Source organism: Anas platyrhynchos, chromosome 7, assembly GCF_047663525.1.
Source record: "Anas platyrhynchos isolate ZD024472 breed Pekin duck chromosome 7, IASCAAS_PekinDuck_T2T, whole genome shotgun sequence".
NCBI classification, from domain to species: Eukaryota; Metazoa; Chordata; class Aves; order Anseriformes; family Anatidae; genus Anas; species Anas platyrhynchos.
Window position 1 is genome coordinate 25,926,634 of NC_092593.1, and position 17,275 is coordinate 25,943,908.

At 45.8% G+C, this 17,275-nt stretch overlaps 2 protein-coding genes across 7 annotated transcripts in view; one reads left to right on the forward strand and one right to left on the reverse strand.

The window, feature by feature from the left end:
• The window catches only part of PIKFYVE (phosphoinositide kinase, FYVE-type zinc finger containing), a 61,951-nt gene extending 58,608 nt beyond the window's left edge, over positions 1 to 3,343 (reverse strand). Inside the window, exons 1-2 of one of the 4 annotated variants that reach the window (XM_027461473.3) lie at positions 3,103 to 3,339; positions 987 to 1,168 (exon numbers count right to left, since the gene is read on the reverse strand). In XM_027461473.3, coding sequence (XP_027317274.1) covers positions 987 to 1,158 — 172 coding nt within the window. In that variant the 5' untranslated portion in view covers positions 1,159 to 1,168; positions 3,103 to 3,339. Of the gene's footprint in view, positions 1 to 986; positions 1,169 to 2,538; positions 2,691 to 3,102 lie in introns of those variants that run through there. The other 3 variants (XM_027461474.3, XM_005016817.6, XM_072041043.1) reach the window with 3 other exon arrangements.
• A 16-nt stretch (positions 3,344 to 3,359) lies between these two features.
• IDH1 (isocitrate dehydrogenase (NADP(+)) 1) lies at positions 3,360 to 16,248 on the forward strand. 3 transcript variants are annotated; one of them, XM_027461486.2, is made up of 10 exons: positions 3,452 to 3,493; positions 4,794 to 4,920; positions 5,830 to 5,957; positions 7,567 to 7,858; positions 9,565 to 9,670; positions 12,209 to 12,386; positions 12,883 to 13,034; positions 13,730 to 13,870; positions 14,645 to 14,807; positions 15,319 to 16,248. In XM_027461486.2, the coding sequence occupies exons 3-10, from the start codon at positions 5,836 to 5,838 to the stop codon at positions 15,410 to 15,412; spliced, it is 1,248 nt and encodes a 415-aa protein (XP_027317287.1). In that variant the 5' UTR covers positions 3,452 to 3,493; positions 4,794 to 4,920; positions 5,830 to 5,835; the 3' UTR covers positions 15,413 to 16,248. The 3 variants fall into 3 exon arrangements, with proteins under 3 accessions (XP_027317286.1, XP_027317287.1, XP_005016877.1); XM_005016820.6 differs by lacking the exon at positions 4,794 to 4,920 and adding an exon at positions 5,638 to 5,719 and having other exon boundaries at positions 3,458 to 3,493; XM_027461485.3 differs by lacking the exon at positions 4,794 to 4,920 and having other exon boundaries at positions 3,360 to 3,493.
• Positions 16,249 to 17,275: the final 1,027 nt, after the last annotated feature.

Sequence of the window (17,275 nt, forward strand, 5' to 3'; positions counted from 1 at the left end):
AGACAAACAAATGAAGCCAATACTGACCAAATTCATGTTATTGTCAATAAATTAATCAGGACAGGTGATATTCTACTGTACAAACTAACAGCAGTCATAAGAAGTAATTATTTTTAACAGATCAGTTTACTTACGCAAAAAACTAATTTTTTCCCTTTTTCCCCAGCCCAAACATTTCAGACGTATGCTTGACAGAGCTGGAAAATGAACGCACTACACAAAAGCAGGAGACCAGGCTGCTATCTCCAGCAAAGATATTTACAGTATGATGCAAATATCATACTGCAAGATTGCAAGATATCATAATGCAAGATTCATCTAAGAAGGAAAAAGCAAGAACTCAGTTCTTTAAGAGCTTGCTTACTGAAAACACAAGTGTTTCCTGACACATGCAACACAAAGGCCAACATCAAATAGGACTTTTTAAATATAGAAAACTTTCATAACACCATTTGGGAACACCTAAGCCATGCAAATTAAGAATGGACTTCATATAAGCACGCTGCTTTATTGTAGCTCAGCTGTATGCCACCCAAATAAAGTTACAAGACACACAGGAAGGTGAGGAGTTGAGTAAGTCTGGAATAAGAACTAGCTTTGAAATGGCAGACATGTATTTCGCTCATATAGGCTGACAGAGGGTTACTCCTGCTTTTAGCCCTGAAAGTTTCATAAAGACAAGGGACATCCAAACACCCAGATAAGAAGCTATATATATTACTGTCTGCAGACTAGCTTGTCTCCGACCTTCACTGGCAGCCACAAGTACTAACTGCAAGATGCTGGCCGTCTTCTCCCATGGCACAGCTCTGCTATGTTACCCAAGAGCAAGCTGCAAAAGACTGGCTCACCATCTGACTGGCCAGTAGTCTTACAATATACTCCTATGTTTGGAGGTGATTTTATAAGTTTATGCAGCAGCAGAGGCCATCAGTAAAATCAACAGGATGCAAAATCCACATATACATGTTCCTCCGAGCACTTACCCTTGCTGAAGCGAAAGAGATTTACAAAAGAGCTGTAGGCCGATTTAAAAGGAGGCTCATCCTGGTCAGGAGTCAGGGGTTTGAAGTGAGTGAGATGAGATGGACTGCTAGGAGAACGAGGTAGATCACTGGCAGAATCCAGCGTCGGAGACCGTTTGTCATCTGCTGCCATTTCACGTGCCCTGGAAAGAGTTCAGCAACATGCATTATACACAGGGTGGTGAAGCAGAACATTTTCAGTCAGCTGAAGAGGAGGTGTCTCATTAGATGCTGAGGGAGGTGTTCACCCCACCTACCACAAACATCTGCTATTAGCACAGGTCAGATGGCCAAAATTAGGAGCCCAACTCCCCTGTCTGGTCAGTGGCAAGATAGCAGCATCTTCAGAGACAGCAATTCAGAGCTGCTAGAGCAACATCCAGAGCAACCAGATTAAGAAATTAAACAGCCACTTGGCTGTCGGGCTGCATGCTCTGGTTGACGCCCTACGGAAACTGACTTGCTTGAAGTTTTCACGGAGGCTCCACATGCAATGTACTACCATTCCAACTTCATCTAAAGAGAAGACCTGTCAATGCTGCAACCTCCACAGCCCTTGTAACAAGAAACCTGCAACACCTCAGCAAGCACACGGCATACTGGCTATTTGGCCAGGTTAACTTCAGAATGAGAAATAAATGAAATGCAAATAAACGCACGACTGAAAGATTAAGTTTGTTTGGTGGTGCACTGCTTCCTTTCCCTCTGTGGTACAATGACCCTGTGCAAGTCACCAGGGCAGCAACCCAACCTGTGGTCTCTTCTCATATGTAACACCTCCCATCTTCCTTATTTTCACAAGTAGCTACATCAAGGAAAGGAGGAAAAAAAAAAAACAAAAAACTGTCTATACGTGTTGACCCCACCTGCTGTGTATCAAAGCCTTCATATGGCCAAGAGTCATACCTTCCCACACTCTGTATTATTTAACCTCAATACACACCTGATTTCTTCCACTCCCCCTCACAAAGCCTACACATCTTTCCCCACAAGCTAAGGCGCTTACTACCTTCATCTTTGTTCAAGCAAGACTCGATGAAACATCTGACAGAGCTGGAACCCTGGCAGCTGACAGAGCACACGAGTGACGGCTGACACCCTTTATCCACAACAAGGATCAAAGCTCTCCAAGTCCGCTTCCTGCTTTGCAGCTGATACGCGCTCCTTCACGGGAGAAGGTTTCAAGCTTCCCCTTGGGCATACGTGTATTTTGCTGGCTAGAATGCTTTCATCCAAGCTCTAGGAACCCACAGGAAAAGCCTGCGCAGTCCAGAGGAGATCCACGTGGCTGCCGGGTGGCAGGGGCACTGCTCCCCAGCTGCTGCAGCCCACGGGGCCTGCCCACTCCTCCCAGCAGCGCACAAAGGCAAACATCTGGAGGCTGCAGGGCTCTGCAGGACCTGCTTACTGCTCGGTACAGCGAGCACCTCTAGAGCAGTTCCTCCCAATATACACAAAACCATAAGGAAAAAAGACATCACAAACAAAGTTTTAAGAGCAATTTTGGTCGTACTTTACGTAAGTTTGTGTTACGGGCTGGAAGGCTTCCACACCTTTCCCTCCTGCAAGCCATGGTGTATATTAACCATTGTGCGTTCCTGCAAAGCCGTTCAGACAGCAGATAGCTGAATGTGCGCGGACACCGCGCCTCACGGGAAATGCCTCCAGGTAGATTCACAACCCTTTCTTCAAAAACCTAGGGCCACTGGGCACTTGCTTCCTAAACGCAAGCCAGGCCTACGCTGCCCCCGCCGCCGCCTGCCGAGCACCCTCAGGGGGCGAGCAGCAGCTCCAAGCCCCCTCCCCGCTCCCTGCCCGCCTGGGGCCCGGCGGGACCCGCACGGCCGCGGCCCGGAGGAGCCGGAGGGCGCAGCCGCTGCTCCCGCGGGGGCGGCGCTCGCCTGGCGGGGCCGGGCCCGGCTCCCCGGGGCCTCGGCGGCGTTTCAAGCCCCCGGGGCCGATCGCCTGCGGGCCGGGCCCGGCGGCCCCCCCCCCGCTCCCAGCCCTGCGCAATCGCCACCGATGGCGGCCAAGGCAGCGCCAACCGGCCCCGACCCGCCCGCCCCCGGCCGGGTACCTGCGGGACGGGGCCGCCGAGCCCCCCCGGCCGGCCCCGCAGGCAGGGGGCAGCGCTGCGGCACCCCCCGGGCCTCCGTGCCGCCTGTGCCCGCAGGCTGGGCTGAGCAGGGCAGGGAGCGGGGCGGGCAGGCGCTGCCCGGCAGCGGGGCGCACAGCCGGGCGGGGGGCGGCCGGTTCCGGGCTCGGGGCCGTGTCCGTGTCCGGCAACCGCAGGCCCCGCCCCGCCGCCGGGAGGAGCAGCAGGAGGAGGAGGAGCAGGAGAAGAAGCAGGAGGAGGAGGAGCAGCAGCAAGGAGGAGCCGGGCGGGGGCGCGGCCCCATAAGAGGCTCCGCAGGCGGCCGGGCCCGCACCGCTGGGAGCGCCGCAGGAGGAGCCGGGCAGTGCTGCAGGTAGCGGGGGGGGGGGCTGGGGACGGGGCCGTGCCTTTTGTCCTCGCCCCCCGGGTGTGCCGCGTCCCCTCCCCGCAGGGAGACCCCGGAACGGCGGCTTGGCGTTTTTCGGGTTTTTGTGTTGTTTTTTGGTTCTGTTTTTGTTGGTGTTGTGGGCAGGAGACCCGCAGCGGGCGGATCCTCCCTTCGCCATCCGCCGCCGCTCCCCGCTGGGCCCGGCCTCGCCCCGTCGCCGGTGGGCTGGGGGGGCTGGGCTGGGTTGGGGCTGGGGCTGGGAGACAAGTGCAGGCAGGGCCTGCCCCAGCCGCCACGGCTCGCCCCCGGGCAGGCCTGGTCGGGAGACGGCTTCTGCAGCCGGGAGCTGAGGTGTCGAAATAGCGAATTGCCGGCTGTGGGCCCCGCCGCAGACCCAGGGGAGCTCGGGGGTTGTTACACGCTGGTGTTTAGCTGCTCTGGTTAAATGGCTGAGAAGGGGTGGGGTAGGGAAAGGACCCTACTGACCTTCGGCAGCGCTGGAGAGTGCAAAATCCAAGGGGACGAGTGACACTGCAGGAGGGGTGTGCTCCGGGGAAGCGCAGCCGGTGGCACGGCAGCACCGGCGCTCGGAGGAGGGAGGATGCTGCAGAGCTGTGCCTGTACGCAGGGCGAGGGCTGCAGGGGAGGAAAGGTGCTGCTGCCGTGATCGGACGAACACATATGGCACTGGCAGAGTTGCTAAAGAAGCTGCGATTTCCACATCTTGGTGGAGGTGTGCATCTCAAGTGCAGGCACATCTCGTGTACCATGTCTTCCCCTCATGACAATGCTGCTGTGTAGGTCCTAAGCTAGCTTTGCAAAACCTGTTGCTCTGGGGAGACTGACATTGTCTGATTTGCCTTGCTTAAGTAGGGATCAAACCACAAAACAAGCCCTGGTGGGTGAGAGTTGGTGTACATTCTGTCTTAAATGAATCACCAAAGTTTCTCCAAATGTGTAAGTGCCAAGAGCAAAATTGGAGTCTTCTGGCCAGTAACCCTGTGCCTTGGCCACAGGAGTGTGAGAAGGTCCCTATTTAAGCTGTCATCACTGAAAATTAGGCATGAAATACTTGCATAAATAAACTGAGTACAGACGCTGCGTGTGAGCAAACAAGTTAGTGTTCCGTGAGGACTAAAAAGATGTAATGTGAGCCAAGATTTTTATCTTCCTCTGGGATAAAAGTGCCTGACTAGTTCATTCTTTCAAGTTTATGTGCTCATGTGAAATTGAGCAATATGAGGTTGTGAGTTACTGAGTATTTGCTTGCTCTTTTTCATTGTAGTTCTTGCTGTTGGGAGCAGTCTCCCCAGGCATTTTTAGCCTGGGGCCCTTGCACTACAAACCTTGTACCTCTGAATAACTGCATCCAGAATTAGGAGCCCTCCTGAACACTGGGTCTATTCATCTAGGTAAAGCCATTCATGGGCCTTAGTATCTGTGAGACTGTAAATCCAGGTGCAAGGGCTTGGTATCTCACTGTACTATCCTAGCAGCTGCATACAAGAACTGGACTATCTTGGGAGGAAGAAAATGCCAAGTCATAGCTCTTGCATAATCAGAGCTAAGAATCAAGAAACTATGGATGTTAGAAAGCCGGGCACTATGTTAAGAAAGTCCAGTGGCTTGTGAGGTTGTTTTTTGTCAAGGATCAAAGTGCAACTGGAAGGGTAGAGTTCAGGGTTGATTTTTTTAAAGCCTGAACAAATATCTTAGGAAACCTCTGTACCATACAGGAAAAAAAAGTCTGGTATTTATTTTTACAGCATAAGTAAACCTTGCCAGGAGCAAGTACTGTTGATGTGGCCCTTGGGTTTCTGTACCTGCTTCTATCTTCCCTGGGGAAGGAAGCTAATAAAGAATCTGACAATGTATTAATATTAATAGTGCCAGTAATCTGAACTGTCATTAAAATATATGCTCATTAACAACCATTCTCCAGGGGAAAAAAAGAGGGAAATAGGCAACTGGACTAGAACTCATGAAATCTTAAAAAGTGCTCATCTATTTCTGTGGAATTTGGGGGGAGCAGTTTGGTTATGCTTTCCAATTCCCTTGTACAGCCATAATTAAAGCTCAGAACACAGGCCCTTGACTCTCAGCTGTTAGTCTTTTTATTTTATTTCCAGGTAGATCTCTCTGGGAGCTGGGGCTTCAAGAAAAATACCAGTTAGTTGTTCTCAAGACCTCAGGAGAGGTCCTGTATGCAGTGTTAGTATTTCTCTAGTCATTGTGTTGTAAAAGCACAGGGTACATGTATTGGTATATCACTGGTGTATTTTAACTCAGATTTGTTTTTGTTTTTATTTAATCTACTACAGATAAAGATGTCTAAAAAAATCCAAGGAGGCTCTGTTGTGGAGATGCAAGGAGATGAGATGACACGGGTCATCTGGGAACTAATTAAAGAAAAGCTGATATTTCCTTATGTAGATCTGGATTTGCACAGGTAATTGCTCTTTATGACATACAGCCGACTGGTGCTACAATTTGCATGTGTCATTAAGCACTGATCAGGTTTCACTTATCACTGAGAGACTTGTAGCTCTTCCACCACTAGTGCAGAGAGGCTACTAGCCCATTTTTACACTGGTAGAATTCCAAGCTGACTTCCTAGTCAGCTTACCTAAAGGACCAATTTCACTAAGTACTGTGGAAAATGTGGGTTCATGATGAAGATAGTTTGGCTAACTCTCCACTGGCAGCACCTTTGGGGGTTTTTCACAGCAGTAGGCAGTGAATGTTTAATAAGGAATTACCTGTTTTCTGCTGTGCCTCTAAGAAGTTCCCTTATGGCCATGGTCTGCGTTTTCATCTCCTCTGTCTTTGCTTTCCAGTACCTGGGCAGCCTGCATGGTTTCCTGCAGCCTAAAAAATTAGAAACATTATTTTTTTCAGCCATTCTTTGGCTTGAAGCCTAACATCTGTGGACTCTGAGCAGGTTTTTGGAGACCTGCCCAGAGGGCAAAAGGGCAGCTGTAGGGCACAAATTCTGCCATGTTGTCTCTAAGCTTGACCTCTGCCGCTGGCAGTGCGAGCAGCTTGCAATTATTCCCTGAGCCTAGGCTGTCCTATGCTTCCTTTTTGGAAAAAATAAATACAGCTGTTAAGGCAAAAACGACATGCATGCTATGTACAGCATCTGGTCAAGCAGAATAAACAATTCCTTTCCTTTTTAGCCTCTGAGCTATAATTATTAGATAAATATCCAGCTGTGTTGCTCCTAGCTGTGTGGAAAAAGGCCTTCAGTGGTAGCTGCTGTTATTAAACCCACAGGTCTGACCTCTTCCCCTGTTCCTGATGTCATTTGTATGCCACCTACATCAGGCTTTTTCTTGCTGGTGTTGAGACCCAGACAAACAGGAACTCAGCAGCATAATACATGCACACAGACTGGAGAACCTCCCTTTTCAAAGAGGGGTGGGAGGAGGCAAAGCAGACCCCCAGCTGAGCTGGCACAATAGCTAGATTCATGTAGAGCTGGCTATGCTTCAGGACTAGCCCACACTGGGCACCCATTGTTCTCAAAAAGCTAGTGAAACAGTGGAGGAAACATGCTTCCTCTGACTGTTTGAGGGGACTCTCAGCAGTTGTGCTGCCAGAGCAGGATTGTGGGTCCATTGTCAAAGCAGTTTTCAATTTGAAGCCTGGTGTTGCTTCACACACTCAGTATATAAAGGAAGCCAAAACCCTCAGTACGAGGCTTGAAATAAAGGCCTATATTCACTTGGGCATTGTGCTGTTCCATGCCATGAGAAACCCAGGCTGGAAGCTCCACTGTCAGGAAGCTTAGAAGGGAAGGCAAAGAAGATACTGGCCATGTCCCACACTGGAATAGAGACTCAGACATAAACTGAAGCTGTTTTTTGTGTTTTTTTTTTTTTTTTTGTCCACCTTCCCACCAGCCTCTATGTTCTTCCAGTGTGAATGCTGCTGGAGAGGGAGGGAAATAACTTCAGTTAGGGTAGAGTGCTGGAACTATGGGGTCTGGTTTCTTTCCTGTTGGATGTGAACCAATGCCGTGGGCAATTCTGACTGTCTTTGTGGGTTTGTTCTAGCTATGACTTGGGCATTGAGCATCGTGATGCTACAAATGATAAAGTGACCGTGGAAGCTGCTGAAGCCATAAAGAAATACCATGTTGGCATAAAGTGTGCAACCATCACTCCTGATGAGAAAAGAGTGGAGGAGTTCAAGCTGAAGCAGATGTGGAAGTCTCCCAATGGGACAATTAGAAACATCCTAGGTGGAACTGTCTTCAGGGAGGCTATTATCTGCAAGAACATCCCTCGGTTGGTGTCTGGATGGGTAAAACCCATTGTCATTGGCCGTCACGCTTATGGGGATCAAGTGAGTCACTTCAGTGCTTACCCCCTCTTTTCTTGCTATACGAACAGCCTTAGTCCTAAACTAGTGTAGAGCTTCAGAGCACTCAGATATCCCTGTGCTGCTGCTTTATCCCTTGCAGTCCACTTGAGAGTGGGTACTTGCTAGCACTTCATACAGCACCTGACAAAATGTGGGAGAGTCTGTTTCATGCCTTTGTTTATACAGCTGCACTGTTTAACAAACAGTGTTCAGGGACCCCTGCTTGGATTAGACAGGGCTATACTTAAATGCAGGATACAACTCTTTCCTCTAAGCTGTTTTCTTCACCTCTGCAGAACCCTCCTCCCTACGTATAAATGCCTTTAGAAAATATGCTTTACACAGCCCATCTTTTTGCTTCTCATAAGGGCTTCCTGGTGGCAAATGTTGCTCATGGTGAAAGATCTGAGTGGCTTCTCAAAATGGGAGAAGTTATTTTACAAGGTTTTTCTTTTAAACTGTGCTCTGCCTCTTAAGCTTGACATCAACAACTGGGTATCAGACAGCGCTCCTGCAGGGCTGGTATTCACAGTAGACACATCAGGCTGCAGAATGGAAGGAGGGAAATGTCCATTGGCAGAGGTAGTACAAGGCCATGAGAAGTTGTGTGGCACTCAGTGTAGTGGCCTTTGGGCAGTCCAGAAGATAAATATCAGCTGTACTGTTATCCTTGAGAAATGATGCCCTGTAAAGCAGCCAGGCGTGACAGAAGGGAAGCTTTCCATGAAAAGGCAACTACTTAAATAAATGAGTAAATCCAACACTGAGGGCAAGCTGTAAGATTAGCTGGGGTGGGAAGGTAAAATGAGTCCTGACAATGGAAAAGAATGTGGTCCAAAATCCTTAACAGTACTGAATAATTGAGAAGGTCAAAATAATAAGAAACAATGGATTAAAGGGGAGGATTAATACCCTGCCAAGGCATGAGATAAAAATGGAAGGAATAATGTGAAGGACATGCCAGCAAGACACTTCTTGAGCTGTTCCGAAGTTACAGGACCAGATTTTCTCATAAAAGGGAAACTACATGAAAATGGATTATAGACTTCAAGGAAATGTGACCTTAAAGAGCACTCTTTTGGACAGTTGGGAAGATGAGACACCATTTAAAAACTTGAAGTACCTGTTGGCTCTTCTGAGTCCGTGCAGCTCAAAGGAGCAAAATGTGTAGCAATTTACAGAACTCCAAGAATTCTTACTGCAAGTTGGCCTTACAAGTGTCATACAATGGATAGAAGTAGCGGCTTTTGTTTAGATGCTGTATGATTTTTCTTTATTCTTGTGATCAGCTGGGATATGAATGGCTTGGAGGGGAGAAAGAAAGATTTCTACTCAAAAACCACACAAAACTCTGGATACTTGGCACTTTAAAACTTCTATGCATTTGCAAAAATAAATGCTGTGACAATTGATGGAGCTCAAGAATCTGCAAGCTTTTTCCCCTGAAGAGGAAAGTTACTTCTGACACAGGCAGACTCTTAAGTTCTTGTCTTTCTCCTCTCCAGTAGGATAGTCCAATGCACACATGGCTGAGTAAGTAACAGCCTGTTCAATGTCCTTTGTTTTGTTGTGTTGGTTTTTTTTACAACTGTTCATTTCTACATCTTTACCCTACCCTCATTATCTTTATGACTCTGTCCTCCTGATACATAAAATAATCATGGTGATTTTATTTCTTATTTTAATAGTACAGAGCAACGGATTTTGTGGTACCTGGGCCTGGAAAAGTAGAGATGACATACACTCCAGGAGATGGAGGCAAACCAGTCACCTATCTGGTCCATAACTTTGAAAGTAGGTACCACCCCAACTTTGAAAGTAGGTACCACCCCTGTTTTCCTTGGAACTGGTAGTTCTGGCTTAATTCAGTTATTAGTTGGATATGTTTGATGGTACAATATGACTTCAGGAGGCAGAGGTAGGAGAAGGTTAGAGGCTTTGTTATTCATCTGGGAAGTACTGAAAGTTACTTCAAATCTTCCTGGGATCAAAGCAGCACATCAAATACCCAACCATACTAGACTGGCCACCTGCTGTGTTATTGTATAATGACTCCGGTAATAACATGCTTTGACCTCTGATTAGAGGGAAACTTGCTAAATAGTGCTTGACCTGAGGGGAACAGTATTTAAGAACAATTCAGGTACAATTCTTCCTGGTTCTAGTTTGTCTTGCTGGGCTCTATACACCTTTTCAGTTTGTACCCTTCTTTATTAAGCAGTCTTTCTCAATAGAAATGAGAACTGACACTAACTCTAAAAGGTAGAAAGGAGATTTGACAAGGGTGATCCTGGATGTGTAGGCTCTGTGTTTTAACAGATGGAGTCACAAAGGCATTTGGGCCATGTTGTTGTGCTGGTTGTAGGCATTGCTAGTCTCAGGACGGGGAGTGCTGACACTACTGGGCTTTGTGCGAAAACAGTTATATACACCTTGCTACAATCCACGGTGTTCAGAGGCAGGACTGAGGAAAACATCACACCAGTCATCTATCTTGCCTTTCAGTGATCAGAGGGTTCAGGATTTGAAGCCTGATGCTGACCTGTGTAAGTGAGTGTGCAATGCTTTATTTCTAGCTGCAAAGACCTAATATGTCCATGTAAACAACACAGAATCCTAGTTTTGTGTGCATTTAGCTTGGGAAACAGGTCCCAAAACTATTTGACTGTATGTAATGTTTGATTTCTCTGGCATTCTTGCTCACAGGAAACCAAATCTCTAGTGTCTCTTGTTGCAGTCTCTTACCCAGACTTTACCTGCATCACTGTCAGCTCTAATATGTTTTAATTCGCTAAGTGACTGGAGAGCCTGTACTGGAGGTGTCTGGCAGTCCTAGCTGCCGGACTGATTCACTGCTCTGGTGTGCTGAGTCAGCAAGCAGAAAGCAAGGTAGTGCAGACACAGCAAGTTACTGCTGTTGCTCTGGGGGAGTTCCCCAGCCCACAGGCAGCTGCTGTGCCAGCACACCTCCACCGTGCATAAGGGAAGCTTGTCCCATCGTTATACTAATATCTTCAACCCTGACACTGGATTGAGAGGCTTTAATTGGCTGTAGGATTGCATGATTGCAACAAGCTTTCTACCTATATGCAAATAAGTATTTGAGTAAAACGTAATAGCTGTTGTCCAGCTAACTATGAAATCATGGCTCCTGAGGCAACAGTCTTTGGTCAGACCCTGTTCTGCCCTTGACTGAGGCAGGGGGACAACGTGTATTTTCACTGGTAACAGCAAGAATTCCATTCCCTGCCAATACCAACTTAAATGACCTTGCTATCTTGGCAAGCAGATAAAGAGAGGAAAAGCCAGAGGAGGCTTATCCAGCATGCATATCCATATAATAATCTGGAGGTAAGGACAGATTGAAAACAGAAAAGTTTTTTGTAATATCAAAATAAAATAAACCTGGGTTGTTTCCAGAGCAAAGATCACTGATAAAGGCACAACAAACCACAGAGGTGGCAATAGTAAGATGCTTGAAATTAAGAACGTAGCTCCTTTTTCACTTAAAAGCACAAAAAGCTGTTGTGAAGATGACAAAGCTTTGTCATAAAGCCTTAGACCCTACCTTCACTCCCCCAACCAGACTTTCACGTGATCTGAATGCTGCTTTCCCCCAGGTGAGCTGGGCTGTAAGTTTAAGGCACTCCCATTCAGGCTGCTAATTCATCTGCATCATACAGTCATGTGAACACTGATGGTTCCTCAGTCTTCTTTTGAAGACTTTACCTTGAACCCAGATGACTGGTATATTCTCTCCACAACTTGCAGGAAGTGAGTCTGAGCAGGTGAAACAAAGCTGTAGGGTATGCCAAACACGTGCAAACAAAGAGGCAGGAATGCATGTGGGGGCTTGTTTACCTGAGGTAGGTTTAAAAAAAAAAAAAGCAGGCTCTTATTGCTGGAGCTAGTTCTGCAGTGTAGTGGAAGCCTGATGGGAGCAAACCCACTTCTAGCTTTGACTGAGTCCCCCACTCCAAACCTCTTTCTGCTGCTTTAATGGAAAACACTCTCCATTATTTATCCCATTAGTAGAAATTCAAGCATGCTCACTCCTGTCACAGTTTTGCTTCTTAGATGTGGATTAGGTAGAAGCGTCTTAGGGGTATTAGCTAAGTACATCTTAATACTATGACCTTTAAAAGAAGAACACCTTTCTTATCCATGGGACTGCTCCAGCTTTGAGCTGATAGTGCAAAGTGAATCTTTTCCTGAAAGAACCAGCATTAAAATGAAAACTGTTATCTGGGAATAATGCCTACCTGCCATAAGACTGGTGAATTCTTAAGCAAAATTAAATCCAATTGAAATCTGTTCTCTCTCTGCTAACAGGCTGTGGTGGTGTAGCCATGGGAATGTACAATCTTGACCAGTCTATCAAGGACTTTGCCCACAGTTCCTTCCAAATGGCGCTGTCTAAAGGCTGGCCTCTCTACATGAGCACTAAGAATACCATCCTGAAGAGATACGATGGCCGCTTTAAAGACATCTTCCAAGAGATCTATGACAGGTAATTATGGTGGTTGTCTACTTCCTACTACAGTGTGTCATTCTTCGGGAGACGTTTAGATGTAGAGCTTAGGGATATGGTTTAGTGGGGACTGTTAGTGTTAGGTTAGAGGTTGGACTCGATGATCTTGAGGTCTCTTCCAACCTAGAAATTCTGTGATTCTGTGGCATAAATATTTTCTGCAGTCTTATGAGCTGTTGCTGTTAATTCACTTTGGGGGGGTCTGTGCGCCTTCCCTGTCACAGTCTGCAATGTCCTGCAGGACACACTACTATTTAAGGCTATGGTGTTCATCTCTTCTAACAGAAAGTCATGGATTCCATATGGGTTCTTCTCTGTTTCTGAAGAGACTTGCACTGACCATAACAATTAAGAAAAAAGTAAAGATGATGCACACTTCTTCCAGCATTGTTTAACTCGCCCCTATGCACAGTTACTTGCATGAGTTGTGCAGCTTGTTTTTATATATCAGGGTATTCTGGTTTTTGTTTTCTAGAGAATACAAGTCCCAGTTTGAAGCCAAGAAGATCTGGTATGAACATAGGCTCATTGATGATATGGTTGCTCAGGCCCTGAAATCTGAAGGAGGCTTTGTCTGGGCCTGCAAGAACTATGATGGGGATGTGCAGTCTGATTCTGTTGCACAAGGTATGAGATGCTTCCTGTGCTGTACTGCAGTAAACTCAGTAGCAGTCTCTTGTGGCCTTGTGTCATCTTATGTAGTGGCCCAAGATGTGGTGTTGGGTCTTGGAAACTTCACACCTGTGGCCAGTCATGGAGCTATCAAAAAAGCAAACAATTCTGATTTCACTTTGAACAAGAAAATCCACTGAATGCAAACCATGTATTTAGTTGTATTTCTTAACCGGATGGCAGTTCCTAGCAATATAATAACCAAGATGCTTTCTATTCTAATGGTTGACCAGTGGTGAGCATACTGACAGGTGCTAGACAGACGAGCAAGAAAACTTTCAGAACCCAAATTTGTTTCCTATCCCATCTGGGTGAGATAGTAACTGTCAGATGAATGCTGCTTGCTTAGGAGTCTCAGACTGCCCTTTTTCAGTTAAAAAAAAAAAAAAAGTCTTAAGGTGAGAATATTAATGTTCTTGAAGTGGGGCAGAATGTCTACATATCTTCATCTCATGGTTCAGCAGTGCTTTCTGCTCAGATGAGCTGTCTAACTTTAAACTATCAAAACTAGTCAGTCAGTTGCAGCAGCAGCTCTGCTGTTGATGAATACAGCAAGGCTATGAGGGTTTTGTAGGATGGGGGGATTAAGAGCAATTTAGATAAAGCTCTCTGAAGGAGACACTGAACTTTTTGAGCCATGTATCCTGTAGGCTATGGTTCCCTGGGGATGATGACCAGCGTGCTGATCTGCCCTGATGGCAAGACTGTTGAAGCAGAAGCTGCTCATGGCACAGTTACTCGTCACTACCGCATGCACCAGAAAGGCCAAGAAACTTCCACTAACCCCATTGGTGAGCTGCCTTTCACTGCCCTTTGATCTCTATGCATAAAAGAACAGGTTTGGTATAAGAACACCTTTTTGGTTTAAGAACATCTTTTCTGGGGAGCCTAACACTAATAGTAGTAGTGACATTGGTAGTTCATAATGCACTTGTCTACTAGGGAAATCCCTGAAGCCAAAGCAGGCTGGAATGGAGTTTATGTGAGCAATGAGCTAGACATAAGCATAAAATTTGAAACATGCTTTCACTCTTCCCCAAATGATGTGTGTATAGCCACAGAGGGCTTAAGGTTTAGGTTGTTTAGTTATTTTATTCCCCTCCCTGGTGCTTAGATAAAACCCAGCCATTCTCTAAGCCATGTACATGCTTAAAGTGTAAATGCAACTAGAATGGTATATGAAGAGAAGAGTCCTCTACAATTGCACAGGGACCATGCTATGTAATGTGATACCAGGAAGAAGAGTGTCTTAAGGGCAGCTGTCGTAAGTTCTCCGTCATGAGGGCAGCTTTCTTTGTAATCAGAGCCTCTTTACAGGTCATTCATTCTGACTTGGGAAGGAACAAAATAAGGTAAAGTTGCAGATACACAGAGGAGATTGGAGGTAGGGGATAGTTTCCAAGTTCTGCTTTTCTAGCTGAAAATAAAAAGTTTGGTAATAGGAAAGAGAACACCAAACTTCCTTCTGTTTTCAGTGTTACTAATGTTAAAATAACAGTTCCACATATGTTTAGTACAACATCTAAGGAGTTCTAGAAGAACACTAATCTAGTGTTTTCTCTCAGCTTCTATATTTGCATGGACCAGAGGACTAGCTCACAGAGCTAAACTGGACAACAACACTAGCCTCAAGACCTTTGCAGCTGCCCTGGAAGAAGTGTGTATCGAGACCATTGAATCAGGCTTCATGACAAAAGACCTTGCTGCCTGTATCAAAGGCCTACCTAAGTAAGTAAATGAAGTAATCAACTCTGTTTGGAAGGGGCTTGGTTTTACTTGGTGTTCGTTGGAATGTTGTTTTAGTAGTGGACATGGTTAGGAATTGCAGGTGCTTGGTCACAGAACTGGGCTCTTCTGCAGCTGATGCTATACAGAGAACATGAAACACTCCCTGCCCCAAGTAGCTTAGTGTCTAGGTTGCTCTGCACCTGCTATTATGACAAGTGTTTGGCAGGGGGGAAATAATATAAAGGTTTCTTAGCTGTTTTTTTTTTTTTTAAGTCTGGGTGCACTGGCTAGATGTCATCCTGTCCATTTCTTAGGATAAATACCTGCTTCACTGCAAATTACCACCTAGCTACCTCTTCTCTGGAGCCTTTTCACAAAAAAAAATCTTGATGAACAGATGAGACTGCTGGTTTCAGAGAAGGGCTTAAACACCCCTCTGACCAGTCTTTGCTCAGTGCTCAAAGTGACAAGCTTTATAACTAATGCCTGTCTTGTTTTGTTTCCCCCACAGTGTCACACGTTCTGACTACTTGAACACTTTTGAGTTCATGGACAAGCTTGCTGAAAACTTGAAGGGGAAGCTAGCTTCTCTGCCCAAACTTTAAGGCATGGGTTCTACTCAAGCTCTGCTAACAAGGAAATTCCCACATATACTGTTGTTTAAGTGACACTGTATCACTACTGTGTAACATTTCAAATACTAGACAAAAAAATGTAAACTTTAAATGTTTAAAAGATACTGTTTTCTTAAACCCCTTGAGCTGCTAGGCTATGCCTTATTTTTTTCTAAGCAGCTGAATGTGGTAGTGTTCAAGTTCAATGTGGGACTAGACTCCTTATGTCATTCATAGCAGAGTTGAGATTCTTCTCTGACTTCCTGTGATTTTTTTCCTCCTTTCCTCTCGGACTGAAATCCAGTCTCTGTCACACCTCTGGTCAAACCAGCAGTGACTTACTGTCCAACAGATCTTAGAAACCAGAACCGTCCTTATTGCTCCAGTAGTGTCCACTGAGTATAAATGAGCTCACAGGACTGTGACAGCTACACTGTAGCCCCTCTCTTAATGTATATTTTTAGTGCCAACTGGAGCATAGTATCCTGATTACAAGATATTTCTTAAGTGAGGACTAGCATTTTGGAAAGAAGCACTTAGTAAATGCTGGAAACAAGCCGTATAGGCTAAGAGCCTAATAAAACCATGCTGCAGTGTCCTAAATGCAGTACATGTGTTGTTATATTCTGTCTGACTGGATGTGAAAGATAGGAACTGTTCCCTCCTCCCTTCCCATGTAATTCATAATGGTGCAAAACTTTTTTCCAGTTGTCTGGACTCTTACTTCTTATTGTGATATAGCAGGTCAGATTATGACTGAAGAACTATTCCATCCATTTTTTAAAGAATATTTTAGTGCAGACTAAAATAAAAGCCAACTAACATTCTTTGTGTCTCTTTCCTTTGTGTGATTAGCAGCTACAGGCCAAATTCTACCTCAGAAACAGATTCTAGTACCTTTCAGCACAGTGCATATTGGGATAGACTGTCAGAATGCGATACAAACATTAAATAAAACTCTGCTCCAAGAAGGGAGAGAAGTTAATTGTTGTGGCTGAGATGGCCATATGTCAGCTGCAAGGTGGGGGGTAAGCATCAGGTAGTACATAAGAACTTAAAAGTACCCCTTCCACTGACATTTTATCCTGAGCCTAAGAGCACCATTTTGCTAAGTACAGGCTAGCAACTCCATGCTGCTGGAGGCAGAGCACAGGGCTGGCTGGCTTATTCCTCACAGGTCCCCAAGCAGGACTCAAACCCTTCAAAACAAAAAGGCCTACCTACAATAGTAAGTAACCAGCAAACACCTGACTTGAAGGAGCCCCTTGTAAAACTAATCTTGAAGTGCTGAAAGCCTCACTCACTATATGCTAAATCTGCTTTAAAAAAAAATGCGGAGAAGCCTGTGAGAGGGGTGCCAGTCTATGTAAGACCACCCAGAGGGGCTCTATATTCCCATCCTTATACCCAACTAGCATGGGACCCCAAAGAAAGGGTTGATAAAAACAAAGTAGCCCCTGTAATAATACTTAATCTCTACAGGGTGCTGGTAGTTCCCAACAACAAAAAGTGGTCTATTCTCCCCAAGACTTCATTAACTATGACATGAAAAGGGGAGGCTAATGGCTGTACAGAAAAAGGGGTTTTGAGCTCAAACCAATTTTCATGGCTAATCCAGGTGCAGTGCTGTCTATGCTACATTGACTGTGGTTGCCAGGTGAGAACCTAGGGCAGGTGACTGGTAGAAAGACAATATGTGAACTCAGCAGGAATGAGTGAGGATGTAGCTGAAGTCAGACTTGCAGAGCTTACCTCCCATTTTTCTTAACATGAGCACTGTTACAAAGCAGTGACATACAAATACTAGTGCACAAATTTTACTCATTTTCTGTTATGTCCTGCTGCCAGCATAAT